The sequence below is a fragment of the Arachis ipaensis genome, chromosome B3, assembly GCF_059453495.1.
Source record: "Arachis ipaensis isolate K30076 ecotype BB chromosome B3, ASM5945349v1, whole genome shotgun sequence".
NCBI lineage: Eukaryota > Viridiplantae > Streptophyta > Magnoliopsida > Fabales > Fabaceae > Arachis > Arachis ipaensis.
This window is the reverse complement of record NC_142438.1, coordinates 38676087-38696513: the sequence shown is the minus strand read 5'-3', so window position 1 is coordinate 38696513 and position 20427 is coordinate 38676087. Positions and strand designations below refer to the sequence as shown.

At 38.9% G+C, this 20427-nt stretch overlaps 1 protein-coding gene across 1 annotated transcript; it reads left to right on the top strand.

The window, feature by feature from the left end:
* Nucleotides 1-13071: 13071 nt before the first annotated feature.
* LOC107630324 (uncharacterized) lies at nucleotides 13072-14205 on the top strand. Its single transcript, XM_016333420.3, has one exon. The coding sequence runs from the start codon at nucleotides 13317-13319 to the stop codon at nucleotides 13965-13967; it is 651 nt and encodes a 216-aa protein (XP_016188906.1). The 5' UTR covers nucleotides 13072-13316; the 3' UTR covers nucleotides 13968-14205.
* Nucleotides 14206-20427: the final 6222 nt, after the last annotated feature.

The window sequence follows — 20427 nt, the reverse complement described above, 5'->3', positions numbered from 1 at the left end:
ATGCCTCCCTTTTTGGGGACAACTTGGACAGGGCTCACCCAGGGGCTATCAGAAATAAGATAAATAATCCCAGCCTCTAGTAACTTGGTAACCTCTTTTTGCACCACTTCCTTCATGGTTGGATTTAACCACCTCTGTGGTTGAATCACTGGCTTAGCATCATCCTCCAATAGGATCTTGTGCATGCATCTAGCTGGGCTTATGCCCTTAAGGTCACTTATGGACCACCCAAGAGCTGTCTTGTGTGTCCTTAGCACTTGAAGTAGTGCTTACTCTTCCTGTGAATTTAAAGCAGAGCTTATGATCATTGGAAAAGTGTCACCTTCTCCCAGAAATGCATATTTCAGGGATGGTGGTAACGGTTTGAGCTTGGGTTTAGGAGGTTTTTCCTCTTCCTGAGGGATTTCCAGAGGCTCTTTCAATTCCTCTGAATCCTCCAGATCATGCTGAACATCTTTAAAGATGTCTTCCAGCTCTGATTCGAGACTCTCAGCCATGTTGATCTCCTCTACCAAAGAGTCAATAAGATCAACTTTCATGCAGTCTTTTGGTATGTCTGGATGCTGCATGGCTTTGACAACATTCAACTTAAACTCATCCTCATTGACTCTCAGGGTTACTTCCCCCTTTTGGACATCAATGAGAGTTCGTCCAGTTGCTAGGAAAGGTCTTCCTAGAATGAGAGTAGCACTCTTGTGCTCCTCTATTTCCAGCACTACAAAGTCAGTGGGAAAGGCGAATGGCCCAACCCTGACAATCATGTCTTTAATCACGCCTGATGGGTATTTAATGGAGCCATCAGCAAGTTGGAGACATATCCTAGTTGGTTTGACTTCTTCAGTTAAACCAAGCTTTCTGATAGTGGATGCAGGTATTAGGTTGATGCTTGCCCCAAGATCACATAAAGCTGTCTTGGTGCAATCACCCTCTAATATGCATGGTATCATAAAGCTCTCGGAATCTTTAAGCTTTTCTGGGAAGCTCTTCAGAATGACTGCACTGCATTCCTCAGTGAGGAGAACTCTTTCAGTTTCTCTCCAATCCTTCTTATGACTCAAGATCTCTTTCATGAACTTGGCATAAGAGGGTATTTACTCAAGTGCCTCTGCAAACAGAATCTTTATTTCAAGAGTCCTGAGGTAGTCTGCAAAGCGAGAAAATTGCTTATCCTGCTTCTCTTGGCGGAGTTTTTGAGGATAAGGCATCTTGGCTTTGTATTCCTCAACCTTGATTGCTGCAGGTTTATTTCCTACAGAAGTGGTTGGAGAAGTCTTTTTAGAGGGGTTGCTATCAGCACTTGTGTGTGTCTGATCCCTCACTGGCGTTTGAATGCCAGGGTTGGAAGTTTGATTGGAGTTGGATGCCAACTTCCTACCTGTTTCTGGCGTTTGAACGCCAGAATTGAGCTTCCATTGGGCGTTTGACGCCAGCTCCTTGCCTGTTCCTGGCGTTTGAACGCCAGAACTGTGCGTGGGTTGGGCGTTTAACGCCAACCTTGCATCCTTTTCTGGCGTTTGAACGCCAGAGTCGTTCCTCTCTGGGCCCTTACTGTCCTCAGAGGGATTTTGGATAATTTTTTGCTCATCCTCTGTCAGTTGTTCTTTTCTTGGCTTTCTGCTGCTCTGAAGTGAGGTATTTAATGTTTTCCCACTTCTTAATTGAACTGCCTGGCACTCCTCTGTTATCTGCTTTAATAATTGCTGTTTTGTCTGATTCAATTGTGCCTCCATATTTTTATTAGCATTTTTAGTGTATTGTAGCATCTCCTTGAATTCTGCTAGCTGCTTTGTTAGAAAACACAATTGTTGATTGAGTTCAGCAACTTGTTCTGGAGGACCAAGTTCAGTAGACACTGCTTTGGCTTCTTCCTTTATGGAGGACTCACTGCTTATGTACAGATGCTGATTTCTGGCAACTATATCAATAAGCTCTTGAGCCTCTTCAATAGTTTTCCTCATGTGTATAGATCCACCAGCTGAGTGGTCTAAGGACATCTGAGCTCCTTCTGTAAGCCCTTAGTAGAAGATGTCTAATTGCACCCACTCTAAAAACATTTCAGAGGGGCATTTCCTTAGCATCCCTCTGTACCTCTCCCAGGAATTATAAAGGGATTCGTCATCCTCTTATTTAAAGCCTTGGATGTCCAGCCTTAGCTGTGTCATCCTTTTTGGAGGGAAATATTGATTCAGGAATTTGTCTGATAACTGTTTCCATGTCCTTATGCTTGCTGTGGGTTGGTTATTTAACCACCTTTTAGCTTGATCTTTTATAGCAAACGAAAATAGTAACAGTCTGTATACATCTTGATCTACCTCCTTGTCACGTACTGTGTCAGCAATTTGCAAGAATTGTGCCAGAAACTCAGTAGGTTCTTCCTGTGAAAGACCAAAATACTGGCAGTTTTGCTGCACCATGACAATGAGTTGAGGATTTAGCTCAAAACTGCCTGTCTTGATGGGGGTATACAGATACTACTCCCATATGCAGCAGTAGTGAGATTAGCATATGATCCCAGAGTCCTTCTGGACTGTTCATTTCCACTTAGATCCATGATGGATAAAATGAAATTGATGTGAATTGTAAAGAAGATATATTTTTGTTTTTATTTTATTGAAGTAGAACAAACCAAATTATTAAGATAAATAAAAATAATAAGATAAAATAAAATAAAATAATTAGAAATTTAAAATGAAAATTTCGAAAACCAAGGGAAAAATAAATTTGAAAATGAGAATAATTGCTTAATTGAGAATATTTGAAAAACTCTGTATATGATTTTTGAAAAAGATTTTGAATTTTGAAAGGATTTGATTTTAAAATAAAAATCTGAATTTTTAAAAGTAATTTTCGAAAATTAAATTTAAAATAAAGAGAAAAGATATTTTTGAATTTAATGAGGAAAGAGAAAAACAATAAAATGACACAGGACTTAAAGTTTTTAGATTTAATGCTCCTTATTTTTGAAAATTTTGGAGGAAAAACACCAAGGAACACCAAACTTAAAAATTTTAAGATCAAAACACAAGGAAGACTTAAGAACACTTTGAAGACTCACAAGAACAACAAGAACATGAAGAAAGGACACCAAACTTAAAATATGAAACTAAACTCAAACAGAAAAACTCAATTATCAGTTTATAAAATTTTCGAAAAATTTAAAAAGAGAAAATAAGGATTTAAAAAAAAATTCAACCAAAAACAATAATAGAAGACTCTAAACCAAAAAGAAAAATTTTCTTAATCTAAGCAACAAAATAAACCGTCAATTGTCCAAACTCGAACAATCCCCGGCAACGGCGCCAAAAACTTGGTGCACGAATTGTGAATCACACTTTTCACAACTCGTACCACTAACCAGCAAGTGCACTGGGTCGTCCAAGTAATACCTTACGTGAGTAAGGGTCGATCCCACGGAGATTGTCGGCTTGAAGCAAGCTATGGTTATTTTGTAATTCTTAGTCAGGAGATCAATAATAAAAGTGATTATATTTATGAAGAGTAAAAAGCATAAATTAAATAGTACTTGTATGCAGTAGTGGAGAACAGATTGAGGTTTTAGAGATGCTTTGCCTTCTGAATCTCTGCTTTCCTACTGTCTTCTTCCTCACGCACGCAGCTCTCCTTCCATGGCAAGCTGTATGTTGGTGGATCACCGTTGTCAATGGCTACCATCTATCCTCTCAGTGAAAATGGTCCAAATGCGCTGTCACCGCACGGCTAATCATCTGTTGGTTCTCACTCATGTTGGAATAGAATCCGTTGATTCTTTTGTGTCTGTCACTACGCCCAACACTCGCGAGTTTGAAGCTCGTCACAGTCATCCCTTCCCAGATCCTACTCGGAATACCACAGACAAGGTTTAGACTTTCCGGATCTCAGGAATGGCCGCCAATAATTCTAGCCTATACCACGAAGACTCTGATCATGAACCAGGAGGCCAAGAGATACACACGTAATCTAAGGTAGAACGGAAGTGGTTGTCAGGCACGCGTTCATAGGTTGAGAATGATGATGAGTGTCACGGATCATCACATTCATCATGGTTAAGTACGAGTGAATATCTTAGAATAAAAACAAGCGTGGTTGAATAGAAAATAGAAGTAATTGCATTAATTCATCGAGACGCAGCAGAGCTCCTCACCCTCAATCATGGAGTTTAGAGACTCATGCCGTAGAGATACAACGTAAAACGTGAGAATGTCATGAGGTACAAAATAAATCTCTAAAAGTTGTTTAAATACTAAACTAGTAACCTAGGTTTACAGGAAATGAATAAGCTATGATAGATAGTGCAGAAATCTACTTCTGGGGCCCACTTAGTGTGTATTGGGGCTGAGACTTGAGCTTTACACGTGCCTAGGCTGTTTCTGGAGTTAAACGCCAGGTTGTAACCTGTTTTGGGCGTTAACTCCAACTTGTAACCTGTTTCTGGCGTTTAACGCCAGAATGCAACATGGAACTGGAATTGAACGCCAGTTTACGTCATTTATCCTTGAGCAAAGTATGAACTATTATATATTACTGGAAAGCCCTGGATGTCTACTTTCCAACGCAATTGAGAGAGCGCCATTTGGACTTCTATAGCTCCAGAAAATCTATTTCGAGTGCAGGGAGGTCAGAGTCCCACCGCATCTGCAGTCCTTTTTCAGCCTGAATCAAATTTTCGCTCAGCTCCCTCAATTTCAGCCAGAAAATACCTGAAATAACAGAAAAATACACAAACTCATAGTAAAGTCCAGAAATATAAATTTTGCCTAGAAACTAATAAAAATATACTAAAAACTAACTAAAACATACTAAAAACTACATGAAATTAACCCCAAAAAGTGTATAAAATATCCGCTCATCATCACACAATGAACGTAGGAGAGGAAGAGAGACGAGTTTGTGAGGGAGAAGAGGAAGCAGCGCTGCCACTTCGTCACCGCCCGGCCGTCGCTGCCGCCGTTGGAGTCGCCGAGAAGAGGACCTCAAAGGGGGGAGAGAGAGAGAGAGAGAGAGAGAGAGAGAGAGAGAGAAACAGACAGAGATCGGGACGTTACTACTGTGGGGATCATTGCCGGAGGGGGAGGGAACCTTGCCACCATGCCTCCTTACTGCCGTCGAGCTGTCTGCTGCTGTAGCCGCCATTCTGCCACCGAAAATTGTCGCTGGAGCCCCTGTCTTCTTGGTAAGCATTTTCGTTTCTGAAATCCTTGAAATCAGTATTCTGTTCTGAGTAGTTAAAGGTTCTGAGATGTTGGTAACGTAGGGTCGCGTTTCGGGTCTTGCGTGTTGAGTTTAGTGTCTATTCCATGCAACATCAAGCTGTTGCGTCGTCACCAGAGTTGCCGCTACTCCGTTTTCTCAGTTATTCATAAGTCTGGTAAGCTGTTCCTTGTTCCGAACCTTTTAAGTCGCTATTTCTATTATATGTTGCTGAGATTTTTGCGATATTAATGCTTTGGGATAGAGTCCTGGTTATTGCATCTTGGTGAATTAAAGTTGCTGCTGCGGCTACGGATATAGTAGAGCTGGGGTTGCAGCTATCACTGGTTGCAGCCCAAGAGAAAAGGGTTTTTTGACGCGTTTGGTTTATTGGTTTCGACTATTCGAGGTAAGGGCACTTTTCTTAAACTCATTTTACTTTCAAAAATTGTTACAAGTCGATATTAATATGAAAAATATAATTTTATGATTACGTGAGTCTTAAGGATTGAATTGAATTGCTTTAGATAAATGAAATTATTTGCTTGATTGAATTATTGATTTGTTTCGGTCTGCATGCAGTTGTTGATAAGAAATTGATTTGGAAAGTTGATTTGATTGAATATTATGAAAAGTGATTTTCTTGGTTTTGGAGTTAATTTGATATTGAAAATGAATCGGTATTGAAAACGATTTGAGATATTAGAATTAGTTTTGTTGATTTATCAAAAATGATTTTGAGAATTGGAAATGATTTGAATATGGAAATGATTTGATTTTGGAAGTGGTTTGATTTTGAATTGGTTTGATATAAAAAATAATTTAATATTTAGAAGTTTGAATTTTGTTTGATTGGTAAATGATTTGGTTTTTAACCCGTTGGAAAAGGCTGAGAAATAGTTTGGTTGGGACCCTTGAAGGGTAGCAAAGTCCAATTTTTAGGAGAGGTTGATAAACCATTATTTTATGGTTTATATTGTGCTTAATTATGTGGTTTTATCGAATCTTTACCCACTTATTCATATGATTAGCATGCATTTATAATTCCTTCCCGAAATTACTTCATGGTTGAATAGCTGCTTCCTAGAGACTTTTAATTTTGCACTTTAATTTTTCTTTATCCCATTCGATGCCGTGATCTGTGTGTCAAGTGTTTCAGATTTTATAGGGCATGAATGACTTGGAGATTGGAAAGGAAGCTTTCAAAAATGGAAGGAATACAAGAAATTAAGGAGATGACCAGCGAGAAGTGACGCGAACGCATGGCTCACGCGACCACGCGAAATAGAGGAAATTGTAGTGACGCGGACGCATGACTCACGCGACCGCGCAGATTGGAAACTGCACAAGTGACACGAATGCGTGGACGACGCGCACGCGTGGCAAGGTAAAACGCTGGATGACGCGAACGTGTGAATGACGCGAACGCGTGAATGACGCGATCGCGTAACATGCGCGATCTGCAGAATCTGCAGAATTCGCTGGGGGCGATTTTGGGCCCTGTTTTGACCCAATTTTCGGCCCAGAAAAGCAGATTAGAGCCAGAAAACATGCAGAGACGAGAGACAACATTCATTCCGCATAATTTTAGTTTTAGATATGATTTTACTCCTCCTCTAGGTTTTTTTCTCTACACATTCATAGTTCTTAGGATTTTGATTTTATTGCTTTTTGGACTGGGATATTGAGAAGAGTTATTACTTCCGTCAAGACTTCGTCATTCTAGTTTGTTTCCTTACTTGTCACTTACTCTTCCATATCCTTCATTTACTTAGAATTATTATTGGATTATTTTTAGAATTTATTAATACAAGAACTATTTTTATTTTTAATTGATCCTTTTGATTACTATTTATCATGTCTTTCAATATTTCCCTTTCTTATTTCATGGATTTTACAATCATAATGAGTGAGTAGTTTCATAACTTGATTGGGAGTTGATTGAAAGGAGGACCTTGAGTTGGATGCTCAAAAGTAAAATTATAGTTGGGTTTCGCGTTGGGTCGCCCTCTAATCACTGACACTAGTCCTTCCCAAGGGAGATGATTAGAACTGGTGAATAGAAACTGACTTCCAACTTGCTTAACTTTCCTTTATCTGGTAAAGGATAACTGAGCAGGGAACCTTTAATTATCACTTTTATCTTGAGAGAACTCCATCAAGGATAGGGCTTCCAACTAATCTACTCCCGGTCAAGGTTTTTTATTTAAATTACATAAATTCTCTGATTTAATTTCCTATTTATCAACTCAACCATTTTTAGAAAACATCTTATTAATAAAATAGCACATCTTTCTACAACTCGTTGGGAGTCGACCTGGGATTCATACTCCCAGTATTTTAATTTTAATTTTGTGACAACCCTTCTAAATTGATAAGTGGATTTTTGGTTGGTTAAGAACTGTACTTGCAACGTATCTCTTATAACAATTTCTTAACTCGCCAATTTCCGCCACGTCAGATGCTGCAGAAATTTTTTTTATAAAAATTTGAGACTTTTGATTTGGTGAAAAGGAGTTTTATGAAATAGAAATGGATTTGAATTGTTTTTAAAAGAGATTTTGATGTTTGAGACACCTGGGCAGTACGCAAGGATTGTGGTTCGTCCTACTTGCTCCAGGTTAGTAATTGAGATACCTGGACAGTACGCAAGAATTGTGGTTAGTCCCACTTGCTCCGAGTTAGTAATTAAGACACCTAGGCAGTAGCAAAGGTTGTGGTTTGTCTCATTTGTTCCAGGTTGAGTTTGTAAACACCCGCCTGGGTAGTACGCAGGAGTAGTCATTCATTCCACTTGCTCTACGTTAAGCGGGTAGTATGCAAGGGTTGTGGCTTAGTCCCATTGCTCCATGATGTGGTGTTTTTGTCCAAGGTTCGTTACCGAAGATATCGGGTTTGGCTGTATAACCGACAGATGATATCATCGACCATAGGGTACACATGCATCATATGCACTTGTATATTTTGTTTGAGTATGCATTTATTTTTGCCTGCCTAGTTTCTTATCTGTAATTAATTGCTACCTGTTCTATTTGCTGTATCTGTTCCATATTTGTGTTTTCCTTATCTGTCTTGCTTGTGTTTGCTTCTGAGAGATCCTTCATGCTGGTGGTGATGATGTTGAGCGTCGTTTCCTGATGTTATGATTTGATTGTTGATTTGATTATGTGTTAGGTCGGAGGCTGTGAATTGATTGTGCTTGGGCTGGAGGCCATGATTAGTTAGATCAATGGTAAGTTTTGGTTAAAATGGTTCCTTAGTAAGTGGTGAAATATATGGAATGTTATTTTGTATGAAATTTTTATAAGAAAAATATGAGTTTTAGATTTGGATAATGAACTAAAGATCACTGCATTGAAAATAGTTTTATTTAAAATTTCTTCTTATGACAATTCTTAAAAACCCTCTACTAAGAACCAGCAAGGATGATGTTCTCACCCACCCCCTACAGACTTTCCTTTTCAGGACAGACGAGGAAGCTGATGAAGTTTTTGCTAAGTCCTTAGCTGTGTTGTTTCTGTTTGTATATATATATATATATGTTGGTAAAAATTTAAAAGTATTTTTGGTTTTTCCAAGAAAACAGTGATACAGTTTCCAGTTAAAAGCTCACATCTTATTATTAAATATAGGAAATTTATCGTAATATTCTCGCTATCATAGTGGCGTAGCTGGAAGCGTGACATTCTGATAGTGAAGCTGTTACAATTACTGCATAATAGAAGTTAGCATTGGGAGTGATGAAAGAGGTATTTTTCTAGTATGCCTTAAACATCAGGATTTGATTGTATCCTGAGTATGCGTCCATGAAGGACAAATACCAATATCCTAAGGCTGAATCAACCAGGGTGTCAATGCTTGGGAAAGGGTATGGATCCTTAGGGCAGACCTTGTTGAGGTTAGTGTAATCGACACACATCCTCCATTTTTCATTTTGCTTTTTTACCACAACTACGTTAGCCAGCCACAATAGATACTTTACCTCCTTTATGAATCCAGCTTCTAACAATGCCTGCACCTGTTCCTCCATGACCTGTGTCCTTTCGAGACCGAGTTTCCAATGCCTTTGTTGAATAGGTCGAGATCCCGAGTAGACAACGAGTTTATGAGACATCAGGTCGGGATCTATACCAAGCATATCGGAGGTTTTCTAAGCAAAGAGGTCGGAGTTTCTTTGTAAGAGATCAATAAACTATGCTTTTAGACCTTCCTCTAGGTTGGCCCCTATACTCATTGTCTTTTCGTTACGATCCCCAATTTGTATTTTTCTATCTTTCTTTCAGGTTTGGGACATAATTCTTCCCAAGTTCGGATACCACCGAGCTCAATAGTGTTAACTTCTTTTTCGCCTGGGCTGCCTTTTAAATTAAGGCTTTTATTGTAACACCTATGTGCCAAATTTTAATCTCCTTTTATGGTGACCATTCCTTCTGCAGGGAAAAACTTCATACACAAGTGAGGTGTAGAGACAACTGCTGCTAGTAATATATATATATATATGTCGTTTAGGAGTTTGCGGGGGACGTTCTTGCCGTCCTCCGTCCTCATCTATTTTTCTCTTTCTTTGATTATTCGATCTCTCGTCCAGGTACCTTTTTAACCGATCTTTCCTAACCAGTTTTTCTATGACATTATTTAAGTCATAACAATCATTAGTAGAATGCCCAAACAGCTTGTGATACTCACAATATTCTGTCCGACTTCCGGTCTTTTTATGCTTGATAGGCCGAGGAGGTGGAAGCTTTTCAGTGTGACATATCTCTCTGTAGACATCTATAAGAGAAACTCGGAGTGAGGTGTAGTTATGATACCTTCGAGGATTTTTCAAGTTATACTCTTCTTTTTTTTCTTAACTTCCTTTTCCTTATCCCGTGTTGGGTAGGACAGATTGAGTCTCAGGGGAGGCTCTCTAAGTTGAAAATTTTTCTCCACGTCGATGTATTTTTTGCCCACTCTTATACTTCATATAAGAAAATCGGGTGTCGCTTGGATATAGATTGGGAGGACGGCCCTTCTTTGAGGCCATTAACCAACCTCGTTATCATTGCTTCAGTAGGTAAGTTTTGTATTTCCAGGCAGACTTTGTTAAATCTCTCCATATAGTCTCGGAGTGTCTCTCCAACTTCTTATTTAACCCTTAGCAGGCTTGAAACGTGTTTTACTTTGTCTTTCTATATTGAAAATATGGTAAGAAACTTCCTTACCATGTCATCAAAGCAAGTCACCGACTTGGGAGGTAAGTTATCGAACCACTTCATTGTAGCTTTAATTAAAGTTATCAGGAAGGCTTTGCAACGACTCGCATAAGAGGCATCGACTAGATATATCCGACTTTTGAAATTGCTAAGGTGATGCCTTAGATCGATCATTCCGTCATAGAGATTCATGTCAAGAGTTTTGAAATTTCTGGGAACCTTAGCTCGCATGATCTCTTCAACAAACGGATCTTCACATCCAAGAGGCCTTTCCTCCCGATCACTCCGTCTTCGGAGGTCGACTTCTAACCTCAAGAGCTTTTCCTCCAGCTCTTTTCGTCATTGTACTTCTTTTCGTAACTTCTGTTCTATTTTTTGTTGTCGCTTAGCCTCCAGCTCGAATTGTTCTAATCGTCCACGGTGGCCGCTAAACCAAGTATTTCCGTCGGATGGGGAGGTTCTTCATCTTCGGGCAGGTGGACCTCCAAATAAATTCGCCGTGGATGAGGGTTTCCCGACATTCCTTCCCTACGGGGGAGAATTTGTTCTCTCTTAGGGTAGAGACAATGCTAGCGTCAGGTCATCGTGGTAGGGCTCTGGTTCCGACTCAGACGCCGTATGACTGTCTTCATACTGATTATCCGCCATATGTGGATGTAGACCTCCAAGTCCCCAGCAACAGCGCCAATGTTTCGAGCATTACATGAAACAGTGATTTGAGCCTGAACGTGAGATCCAGACTCCTTCCGAGGCAGCATCCGACTTGTTCTGGTGCTGAGGTGCCGCCGTCTGAGTTTCTCGTGAGGAGGTGGGGGTGGTACCTACAAAAAACTCCGATGCTTAAGTTAGCAAGGGCTTTAAGCATGTTTTTAGTAGATTGAATCTTAAATATACCTGAGAGATGTCAGTGTATTTATAGTAGAGTGGTAACAACCTTTTGGAACAGTTTCACCTTTGTAGGTGGATAACCGTTCTCTTTATCTTAGGAGTTTGTTCAGATCTACCTTCTAAAGGAGGTAGAGATAGTATGAGATATTTAGGGAGGTAGTTATTTATTTGAATAAGCAGGGCTAGACCTCCTTATCGTACCCAACCTCTTGTGAGATTGGGCAAGTAGAAGAGATCATCCTTTTTTGGGTATACCTTTATTTTTATTGGGTCTAGTTTTATGTTTTGAGATAGGGTATAAATAATTGGTATATTTTTTGTACATTAAAATATTTATTGATCCATAAAGGATTGAAGTTTATTCGAATAATAAAAAATGATATCTTACTATGTTGTAGTATCTTTTTTATAGATTTAAAAACAAAAGAGATTAAAATTATCTACAAGTATTGAATGACTATTTTATAAATAAATCTTTTTCTACTGTAAAAAGAAATAAAAAATACATGTTATATTTATAAAAAATATTTGATTATTAAATCATGATAAATTTGATTATTTTATTATTTTAATGAATTTGTATTTATAAAAATGTTATAATTCTAGATTGGCATGCACTAGTATTTTATCAAGTATTATACTTTTTTTTTTTTTTTACCAAAGATAGGAGACTCGAACCCGTAACCTCTTAATTGAGTATGGAAAGATTATGTCATTTGAGCTATAATTCATTGGCAAATTTGGAAAGATAGGAGACTCAAATCCGCAACCTCTTAATTGAGTATGGGGAGTCTATGCCATTTGAGCTATTATTCATTAGCAAAAATTTGGAAAGATAGGAGACTCGAACCCGCAACCTCTTAATTGAGTATGGGGAGTCTATGCTATTTGAACTATTACTCATTGGCATCAAGTATTATACTTTATAACAAGAGAATATAAATATTTAATTCATAGAGGTAAACGGATAATATAAATAATCAAATTTGTGTATGTCAATTTGTTATTAGGTTTTATAGATAGATTTGTCCACTACTAACTTGCCTTTGGAATTTGGATAGTTGTTGTGTGTAAGAGAGTAAAAGCATCCGGTTTAGCCGAAAATCAATGTTGTATCCAAATATATTAGTCAAATAAAGACGAACATGAAAAAAAAAAGGATAAAACTGCCAACAAATGAGATTCAACGGGTAAGCCAGACAATTGGCGGCAATATACAGGTAAGTTCAACCGTAATCCAAACAACTATTGACGTTTGAATACTTGCTCTATCAAAAAACCACAAAGAATTTGTCAAAAAAACCAAGGAAAAATCTTGGTCTAATCTTTCTAAAAATGAAAATAGTAGTTGTATTCTCATTCTCAAAAAAATAAAAGAAATGAGGACAGCAAAACAAAGCAAAGCCAAGCCAAACCAAGAATCCAACAACAGCGCTCCACCACCGGTGGGAACATTCCAAGACTAGTGACCACTCCAGAATTCCAAAACCCAAAACGCAGAATAAAAAAAATAAAAAATAATAATATGCAAAAAAGTCAAAAAAGAAAATTAAAAATCAACCATATGATTCCTCCTATGTCGGTGGGCCCTCACCGACGGACTTGAAACCTTTGTTCAAATTTAGTTAATTGCCACAAATGAAACAAAAAAATATCCTCCCCCTTGCTGTAATAATGACCAGTGGATCCCACCACCAAAGAAATAAGCCAACTGGTTTTTGTTAATAAAAAATATCAGTTACAAATACAGTTCGTTATAAGATTTCTTTTTCTTAACAAAAATAAAAAAAGAAAAGATTAGTCGTGGCTTTTTCCCGATATGCACGCGCCTGTCTCTCTCTGCCGTTTACGAATTAAAGTGAGCGAACCTGAAGCCCTATTTATCCTTCTTTTTCCACCATTATATATACCCTCTTCCTTGTCTTTCTCCCTCAACCGTAACACTTCGTTTTCTCTCTCTACACTCCATCCACCTCTCTCTCCTACTTCACTCTAACATAGCCTAAACATTTTCTGTTCTTTTCTTATTTTTCTCTTGAACCCTAAATGGAGGAATGCAACAACAAGAAGCGAGTTCGGGACGACTCGGACACCGAGTCGCCCGAGTCCAAGATTCCTCGAGTTGACTCGCCCGTTTCTCAGCTCACCCGGGTTAACTCAGCCGAGTCGTGCGAGGAATCGGGAGGATGGGAACTCGTCCGGATCGAATCGGAGAACTCGGTGGTTGACGAGCTCCACGGTGAAATCCTCAACATTCTTGACGATATGGACAATGTGGCGGAGCGTGACTCAACCTTCCAAGGCCTTGACTCCGTCATCAAGAGCTTCGAGGAAGAAATACTCGCACCGGGTCAAGATTCGAACCCGGTTCCCGAATTCGGGGATTTCATTCCGAACTTGGGATATCTCTTGGAGGCATCGGACGACGAACTAGGGTTGCCGCCGACGGTAACACCGAACGAGGAGGTTAAGCCTGAAATCGAAGAATCGGGTCGGGTTGGTCCGGATGGATTGGACCTAACCGGATTTCTAGGGATTGAAGATGATTTCAGGGGATACGAAGCATTTGGGTTTGGCAATGGTGGGTGGGTGGACTACGATGACAGCGAAAACGGTTACGTAATGATAGATGGGTTGTTTGATTATGCGGATACGACGGATATTTTATGGCGGCCGGAGTCGTTGCAGGCCATGTAAGGGTTTTTCCGGTGTGGCGAGGTTTTGGGGGTAGTCTCGCCGGAAAGTGGAACATGTAAATCTTAATTAATGGATGGTTTTAGGCAGCACAAAAAACCTTAGGATGGTAGAGAATTTTGGACCTGTAAAAATTTGTTCTTTACATCTTTTGGTTTGTTTAATTAATTGATTAATTCAACTGGGACCGAGAGCACACAGGTTTTGACTTAATGGTAATTACACTATTTTGGCTCTCTAATTAAGATGGTTAAAGACTTAAAAGGTAAACCTTAAACGTTGTTATAATGCTTGTGACCTTTTATGTCCTTAATGAAACTGAAAAATTGTATGAATGCGTAACGAAATGTTGGATCCGGATCTCAATCCTTTCTCAAATTGATGGGTTACGGCTGCTTTTAATTAATATTCTTTGACTGTGAAACGAAATGTTGGATAGATCTCATTCTTAATTGATAATTTTCTTTGCTTTCTTCCTTGAAATTTTTTGTTTGAAAAATTTACCTTTATTTTTTTTAAAAAAAAAAAAGGCAGTTAGGAGCTAAACTAATTTTATTGCAAGTTTAGTTACTTGGTATAAAATTAACTCAATTAACATTTATCTAAACTTTTCACTTAAAAGTTCGCGGGCTAAAATCCGTTTTTACATTTTCCATGCTAAACGGGTTCATATAGAGATATAATGTTCTTTTTAAAGGGGTTTTTTTTCGTTTTGGGCCAAACTCTGGGAATAGGGATTTCTTTTGGTTTGAACGGATAGCGTGGTCATTTTCTTTTTTCTTTTTTATTTGGCTAATTTTTTCTTTTTGGGTTTTTAAAGTCGAACGAAGTACCGTTCAACTAAAGGGAAAGCTTTTGAATGTTAACAAAATAAAATATGAATCAGCAAGGACCAGAGGTTAAAAGGACTCGTCTAACCTATCCCTATAATAGGCCAGTGGCCCAGTACCTTGGGCATTAATTTTCGTCCTGCTAATAGTTCCCGAGTTTCAGTTATAAAACAAAATCACAGTTCCGGAGGTCAAAAACATATATACAGGAAACAGTTCCAAAGCAGTTAAAGTGGACCTCAGCTGCCAAAAAAGAAAAAATCGGTTTTGTTTTTGTGTAATCCATGGCAGTGTTTAGTTGTTGTCTCAAAAGTTTAAAGATATATATAATTACACAAAAGTTTTGCTTGGTAATCAAGACATGAACAAAAATATAAAGTTCACCATTCTATTAAAATATCAATTTTATCCTCGTCATTCTGATACCACCATTATCACTTCTGCTTTTTCATTCTCTTTTAAAATTATCACAATTTATCATAGCACCACCATCTTCAAAACAACACAAATGCAACAAAATTCAAATTGAAATTAAAATTCAATATTTACAAAATAAACAAAAATTCTCAAATATAATCCCAATTGAATAATACAAATAGATTCTGTTCTTGCCTGTAGAATAGGTCGGCTACTCATATGGAACGTCAGCCGAGCTATCTCCTCGAGAGGCTGCACTGCTAGCTCGTCAGTTCCAAGCTTTTCCTTTCAACTTGCGGAAGCGTGAACAATAAAGAGGAAGAGAGGGGGGAGTGTACCTGCAAAGGCACTCCAATGCTTAAGTCAGTATGAGATTCAAGTAAGAAGTGTGTGGAAAAAATACTTTTACCTTGCTTTTATATGATCGGTTCTTTATCAGTAACGGTTTTTCCTCAACGTCTGTCTTGGCGAGGATTGATAATGTATCTGGTCATTATGTCGCCTTTTACTCGGCGGTTTTGGTCCATAACGTCGGTTTTGCCGAGTTATTACTCATGAAGGTCGTATCTGTAACGTATATTGCTGAGTTATGGCCAAGGTGTGACGTGTGATGCCGAGCTTTACAGGTGTGACGACCATATCACAGCCCCCAAGCTTAGCCTGGAAATTTTTTTTAATGAAGCAGGTTGAGCTTCTTGATGAGTTATAACTCGGTTAGATTGATTAGTTATGAAGCCCCCAGTTCAACGTTCTTCATTAAAAAGAATGTTAGTGGGGAAAGTGGGGAGTCGTGTCAAGCCATTAGTGAGGAGAGAGAAAGATGTTGTGTTTATTAAATGGCTTTTTACGTTTCCAAAACAAACTGTACCGTTTGATGTGATTGAGTTTTGAGGGTTAAATTTCAATTTGGTTACCCCTGACCCTTGGTCTTGCTTCTTTGGAAACAGTATGAGTAAAAGAGGTGCATGTTCTTTGTATCCTTTGCTGATTTCTCATTTCCTTCTTCTTCTTTTATTTTCATTGTCTGGGTTCTCTTATGGGTTTTGAGAAGGATAAAAAGAAGGGTATTGATTGGTCTTATGATTGGGTTAGTGAAGATGTTAAGTCTCGGGTATCTTTGTTTTGTGATGAAGCGACTGTTAAGGAGATTGATGATGGTAAGGTTGTGAGGGTTGGGTCTGGAGTGCAGGTGGAGTTGTTGCCGTGTAGTGTGGAAGATAGGGTTTATCACCGGGGTCAGGGGTTTGAGTACTTCTACATGCATAGTTGCGTTTTGGAGGAACTGAGGGTTAAGTTGCCTTTTACTGATTTTGAGTGCCAAATTCTGAAGCAACTAAATTGTGCTGCTTTGCAGTTGCATCCTAATGGGTGGGCGTTCTTGAGGTGTTTTGAGATACTAATGAAAATTCTTGAGGAAAGACCTTCTGTGGATTTGTTTTTTTCCCTGTTTCAAGCTAAAGGGGTTTGGAAAGGGGGGTGGATTAATCTAAATAGTACTCCTGGGTTTGGTATCTTCAAGTTGTATAAATCTTCCTTTAAAGAATTCAAAGAGATGTATCTGAAAGTGAGGAGTGTGGAGAAGTAATTTCCTTTTTATATGGACGAGTTTGTAGGTGAGAGGTTTCCACTGTGGTGGTGCTCGGAGCCTCAAAATATACTCGGACCCGAGGTGATAACTCCGAGAAATGTGTGCATTATTGAGTTCCTCGTGAAGCAAATTGATCGAAAGGATTTGATATCTATGTTTGAAATTTTAAAGTGGGAGAAAAATAGGGATTCGGTTATAGAATATTTGGGTGAGTTTTGTTATTTTGTTTGCTTTATCCTTGCTTGAAATGTTGCTGATTTTGTTTTGTATGTTTATACAGGGGGTAAGTATCCTGGTGTCTCAGCTGCCTCCTTAAGGTCTAGGTTCAAGAATAAGAATCTAGAAAAAGAAGTGTCCTCATCCAATAAGGAGAAGACTACTGTTGCCACTGAGGTTAGTAAGCCTGTAACTGGTCGGAGGAAAGTTCTTGCGAAGAAAAGAAAGGGAGAAGTTGTTGACCTATCCGAAGAATCTAGTCAGAGGGGGGATGAAGTTTTGTTGGAAGAAATCCGTTCATTTCTGATGAACCAGAAGAAACTTCATGAAGTTTCTGAACATAGTGGTGGGTTATCGGTTTGGGGAGGTGACTTTCCGTATATGTCTGTGGCCGATGATATTTGCTAATCATCGGCCGATGTTTCATTGGCTAATGAGGTTGGGGAAATAGCCGTCGGGCAGTATATGCAGGTAAATATTTTTCATTTTGAATTGTTATTTTATAGTTGTATGTGACTCTAATTTTGAATTAGGTTTTTGTTTTAACCTATAGGTAGTTGGATTTCGTATGGCGAGCTTAGGTCGTAGTCAAGAGGTGAAATATAAGAAGTTAGCGATTCAGAGAGAGGAGGTTGAGGCTTTGAAGGATCAGTTAGCCCAGAGTAAAGGTACAGTTACTGAGTTGCAAACTAAATTGGGTGATGTTGAGAAACTACTGAAAGAAACAAAAGACAGCTATGCTAAGGATGTGGAGGACTTAAAGAAAAAGGAAGCCGACTTGGCTAGTGCGGAGACTCGGTTAATTGAGGTTACTGCTCAGTTGAAAGACATGGAACAAAAGAAACAAAATGAAATCTTGGATTTGTTTGTTGAAGGATTTGAGAGGGCTTCAATTCAGGCAAAATTTATGGCTCCTGAAGTTGATTTTTCTGAGATGGATCCTGGGAAGATTGTCAGAGATGGTAAACTAGTTGATGATGATGGTGTTGTGGAGGATGAAGTTGAGAATACTTAGTTTTGTTTGAAATGAACTGTTGTTTCTGTGATGTTTTTAGCTTTCTATTTTGTTTAGGATTTGTATGTTGAAACATTTGTGTTATGGACTTGTTTGCTTTTTAGGCAAAAAATGGCGCTGTATTTTGAGATGGATTAAGTTATAATCCTTGTTTTGGTAATTTGCGCTTTGTAAGTTGTATTCGTCTAATGCATGGAATACAATAGTAGGTTTATTGATAGGGACATCTTGGTAAGATGTGGAATGGTTTGCCGAGCTGTATTGTTTGATGAAAATGCTTGTTCCCTTTTGAAAAAGCTTTTCGAATTGCTAACTCGGTTAATGATTGACAAATAATATAGGAGTGAATATCTGGAAATTATTTGGTTTGATTGATGAACCTTTATTTACAAAGGTGCAGGTAGGCTAGCCTTATTAAAACCTCTCCAAGCAAAACCCTTTTTTTTGGAAAAAATCTTGGTAGTAGGAAAAAGAGTACTAGCCTGGCCCTGACTTTTAACTATAGAATTTCTTTAAAGAAGAAACATTCCGGGTATTAGGTAAGCTAGTACCATTTATAGATTCTAATGTGTATGCTCCTTTGCCGAGGACCTTGGCTATTCGGTAGGGGCCGTTCCAATTTGCGGCGAGCTTTCCGTGGTTTGGAGGTTTCCGAGTTGTTTCTGTCTTCCGGAGGACTAAGTCTCCTTGTTCAAATGATCTGTTTCTAACGAGCTTATTATGTCGCCGAGCTATGGCTTGCTGTGCCGCATGGAGTCGGATACTTGTCATGTCTCTGACTTCTTCGATGATGTCTAACTCGGCTCGCCGAGCTTCTTCGTGGTTGGAAATCTGTGTACGGACCGAGCCTTGTGAAATTTCTAAAGGGATCATTGCTTCAGATCCATAGACAAGCCTGAATGGGGTTTCTTTCGTTGATGATTGAGGTGTAGTGTTATACTCCCAAAGGACTTCTGGTATGAGTTCGGCCCAAAGGCCTTTGGCGTCATCCAACTTCTTTTTTAAAGCGTGTAATATGACCTTGTTTGCTGCTTCAGCGAGGCCGTTAGTTTGTGGATGTTCAACGGATGAGAAGTGATGATTGATTTTGAGGTTCTGAAAAAAAGATTTAAATTTCTGATCGACAAACTGGCGACCATTATCAGTAATGATATGTCTTGGGAGACCAAAACGACAAATAATGTTCTTCCAAATGAAAGATCTCATATGTTGTGAAGTAATGTTAGCTAAAGATTGGGCTTCTACCCATTTTGAGAAGTAGTCAATTATAACAACAAGAAATTTTACCTGACCTGGTGCTACTGGGAATGGGCCGAGAATGTCGAGCCCCCAGTGGTTGAAGGGCCAGCTAATGTCCGAGTAATGTAACTGTTCGGCTGGGGTGTGTATTAGTGGAGCATGCTTTTGGCAATTGTTGCATGTCTTTACTTTGTTGTTAGTATCTTCTTTGATGGATGGCCAGAACAGACCTGCTTGGAGGATTTTGGAAGCCAAACTTTGAGCTCCTGTGTGGGTTTCGCGGATTCCTTCATGAGCTTCGGCTAATGCTATTTCTGCCTCACTTCTGTTGAGGCATTTCAGGAGTGGTCGGGAGTATCCTTGGCGATATAGGGAGCCATTTATTAAAGTGAAAAAGGAAGCTTGTCGATGAAACCGTTTTGCATTTTTGATATTGTCTGTTATGTTCCCTGTTTGCAGATAATGTATAAAAGGTGTTTGCCAATCTGTTTCCTATGTGACACTCACAACATCGGTTAGAGTAACACTTGGAGATGTTATTGTGGATTGGTGCAACATGGATAAGTCGGCTTGTGTGCTGCCGAGCTTAGAAAGAATGTCTGCTCTGTGATTTTGTTCTTGTGGTATGTGATTTATTTCAAATTCAGTGAATTTAGAACATAAATATTTGATGAGTTTGAGATATTTAGAAAGGAGTGGATCTCTTACCTGGAATAGGTCATTTACCTGTTGTACTACTAGAAGCGAATCGCAATATACCTTAATATTGGAGATTTGGAGATTTAAACAAAGTTGGAGTCCAGCAACGAGGGCTTCATATTCCGTTTAGTTGTTGCTGGCCTTGAAGGATAGATGTATTGAATGTTCTAGGATAAATCCATTACTGCCCTCAAGTCGAATGCCTGCTCCACACCCTTGAATGTTAGATGAACCATCAACATGTAATGTCCATTGTATTTTGTGGTCGTCTTCAGTAGGCATTGTTAATTCTGCTATGAAATCGGCAAGGAATTGGGACTTGATCGGTCCTCTGGCTTGGTATCTGATATCAAATTCGGATAGTTCTACCGACCATTTTACAAGCCTGCCCGTAATTTCTGGTTTTTGTAGCCTGACGTAATGGGTGATCGGTTCGAACATGGATGACGTGGCTCTGAA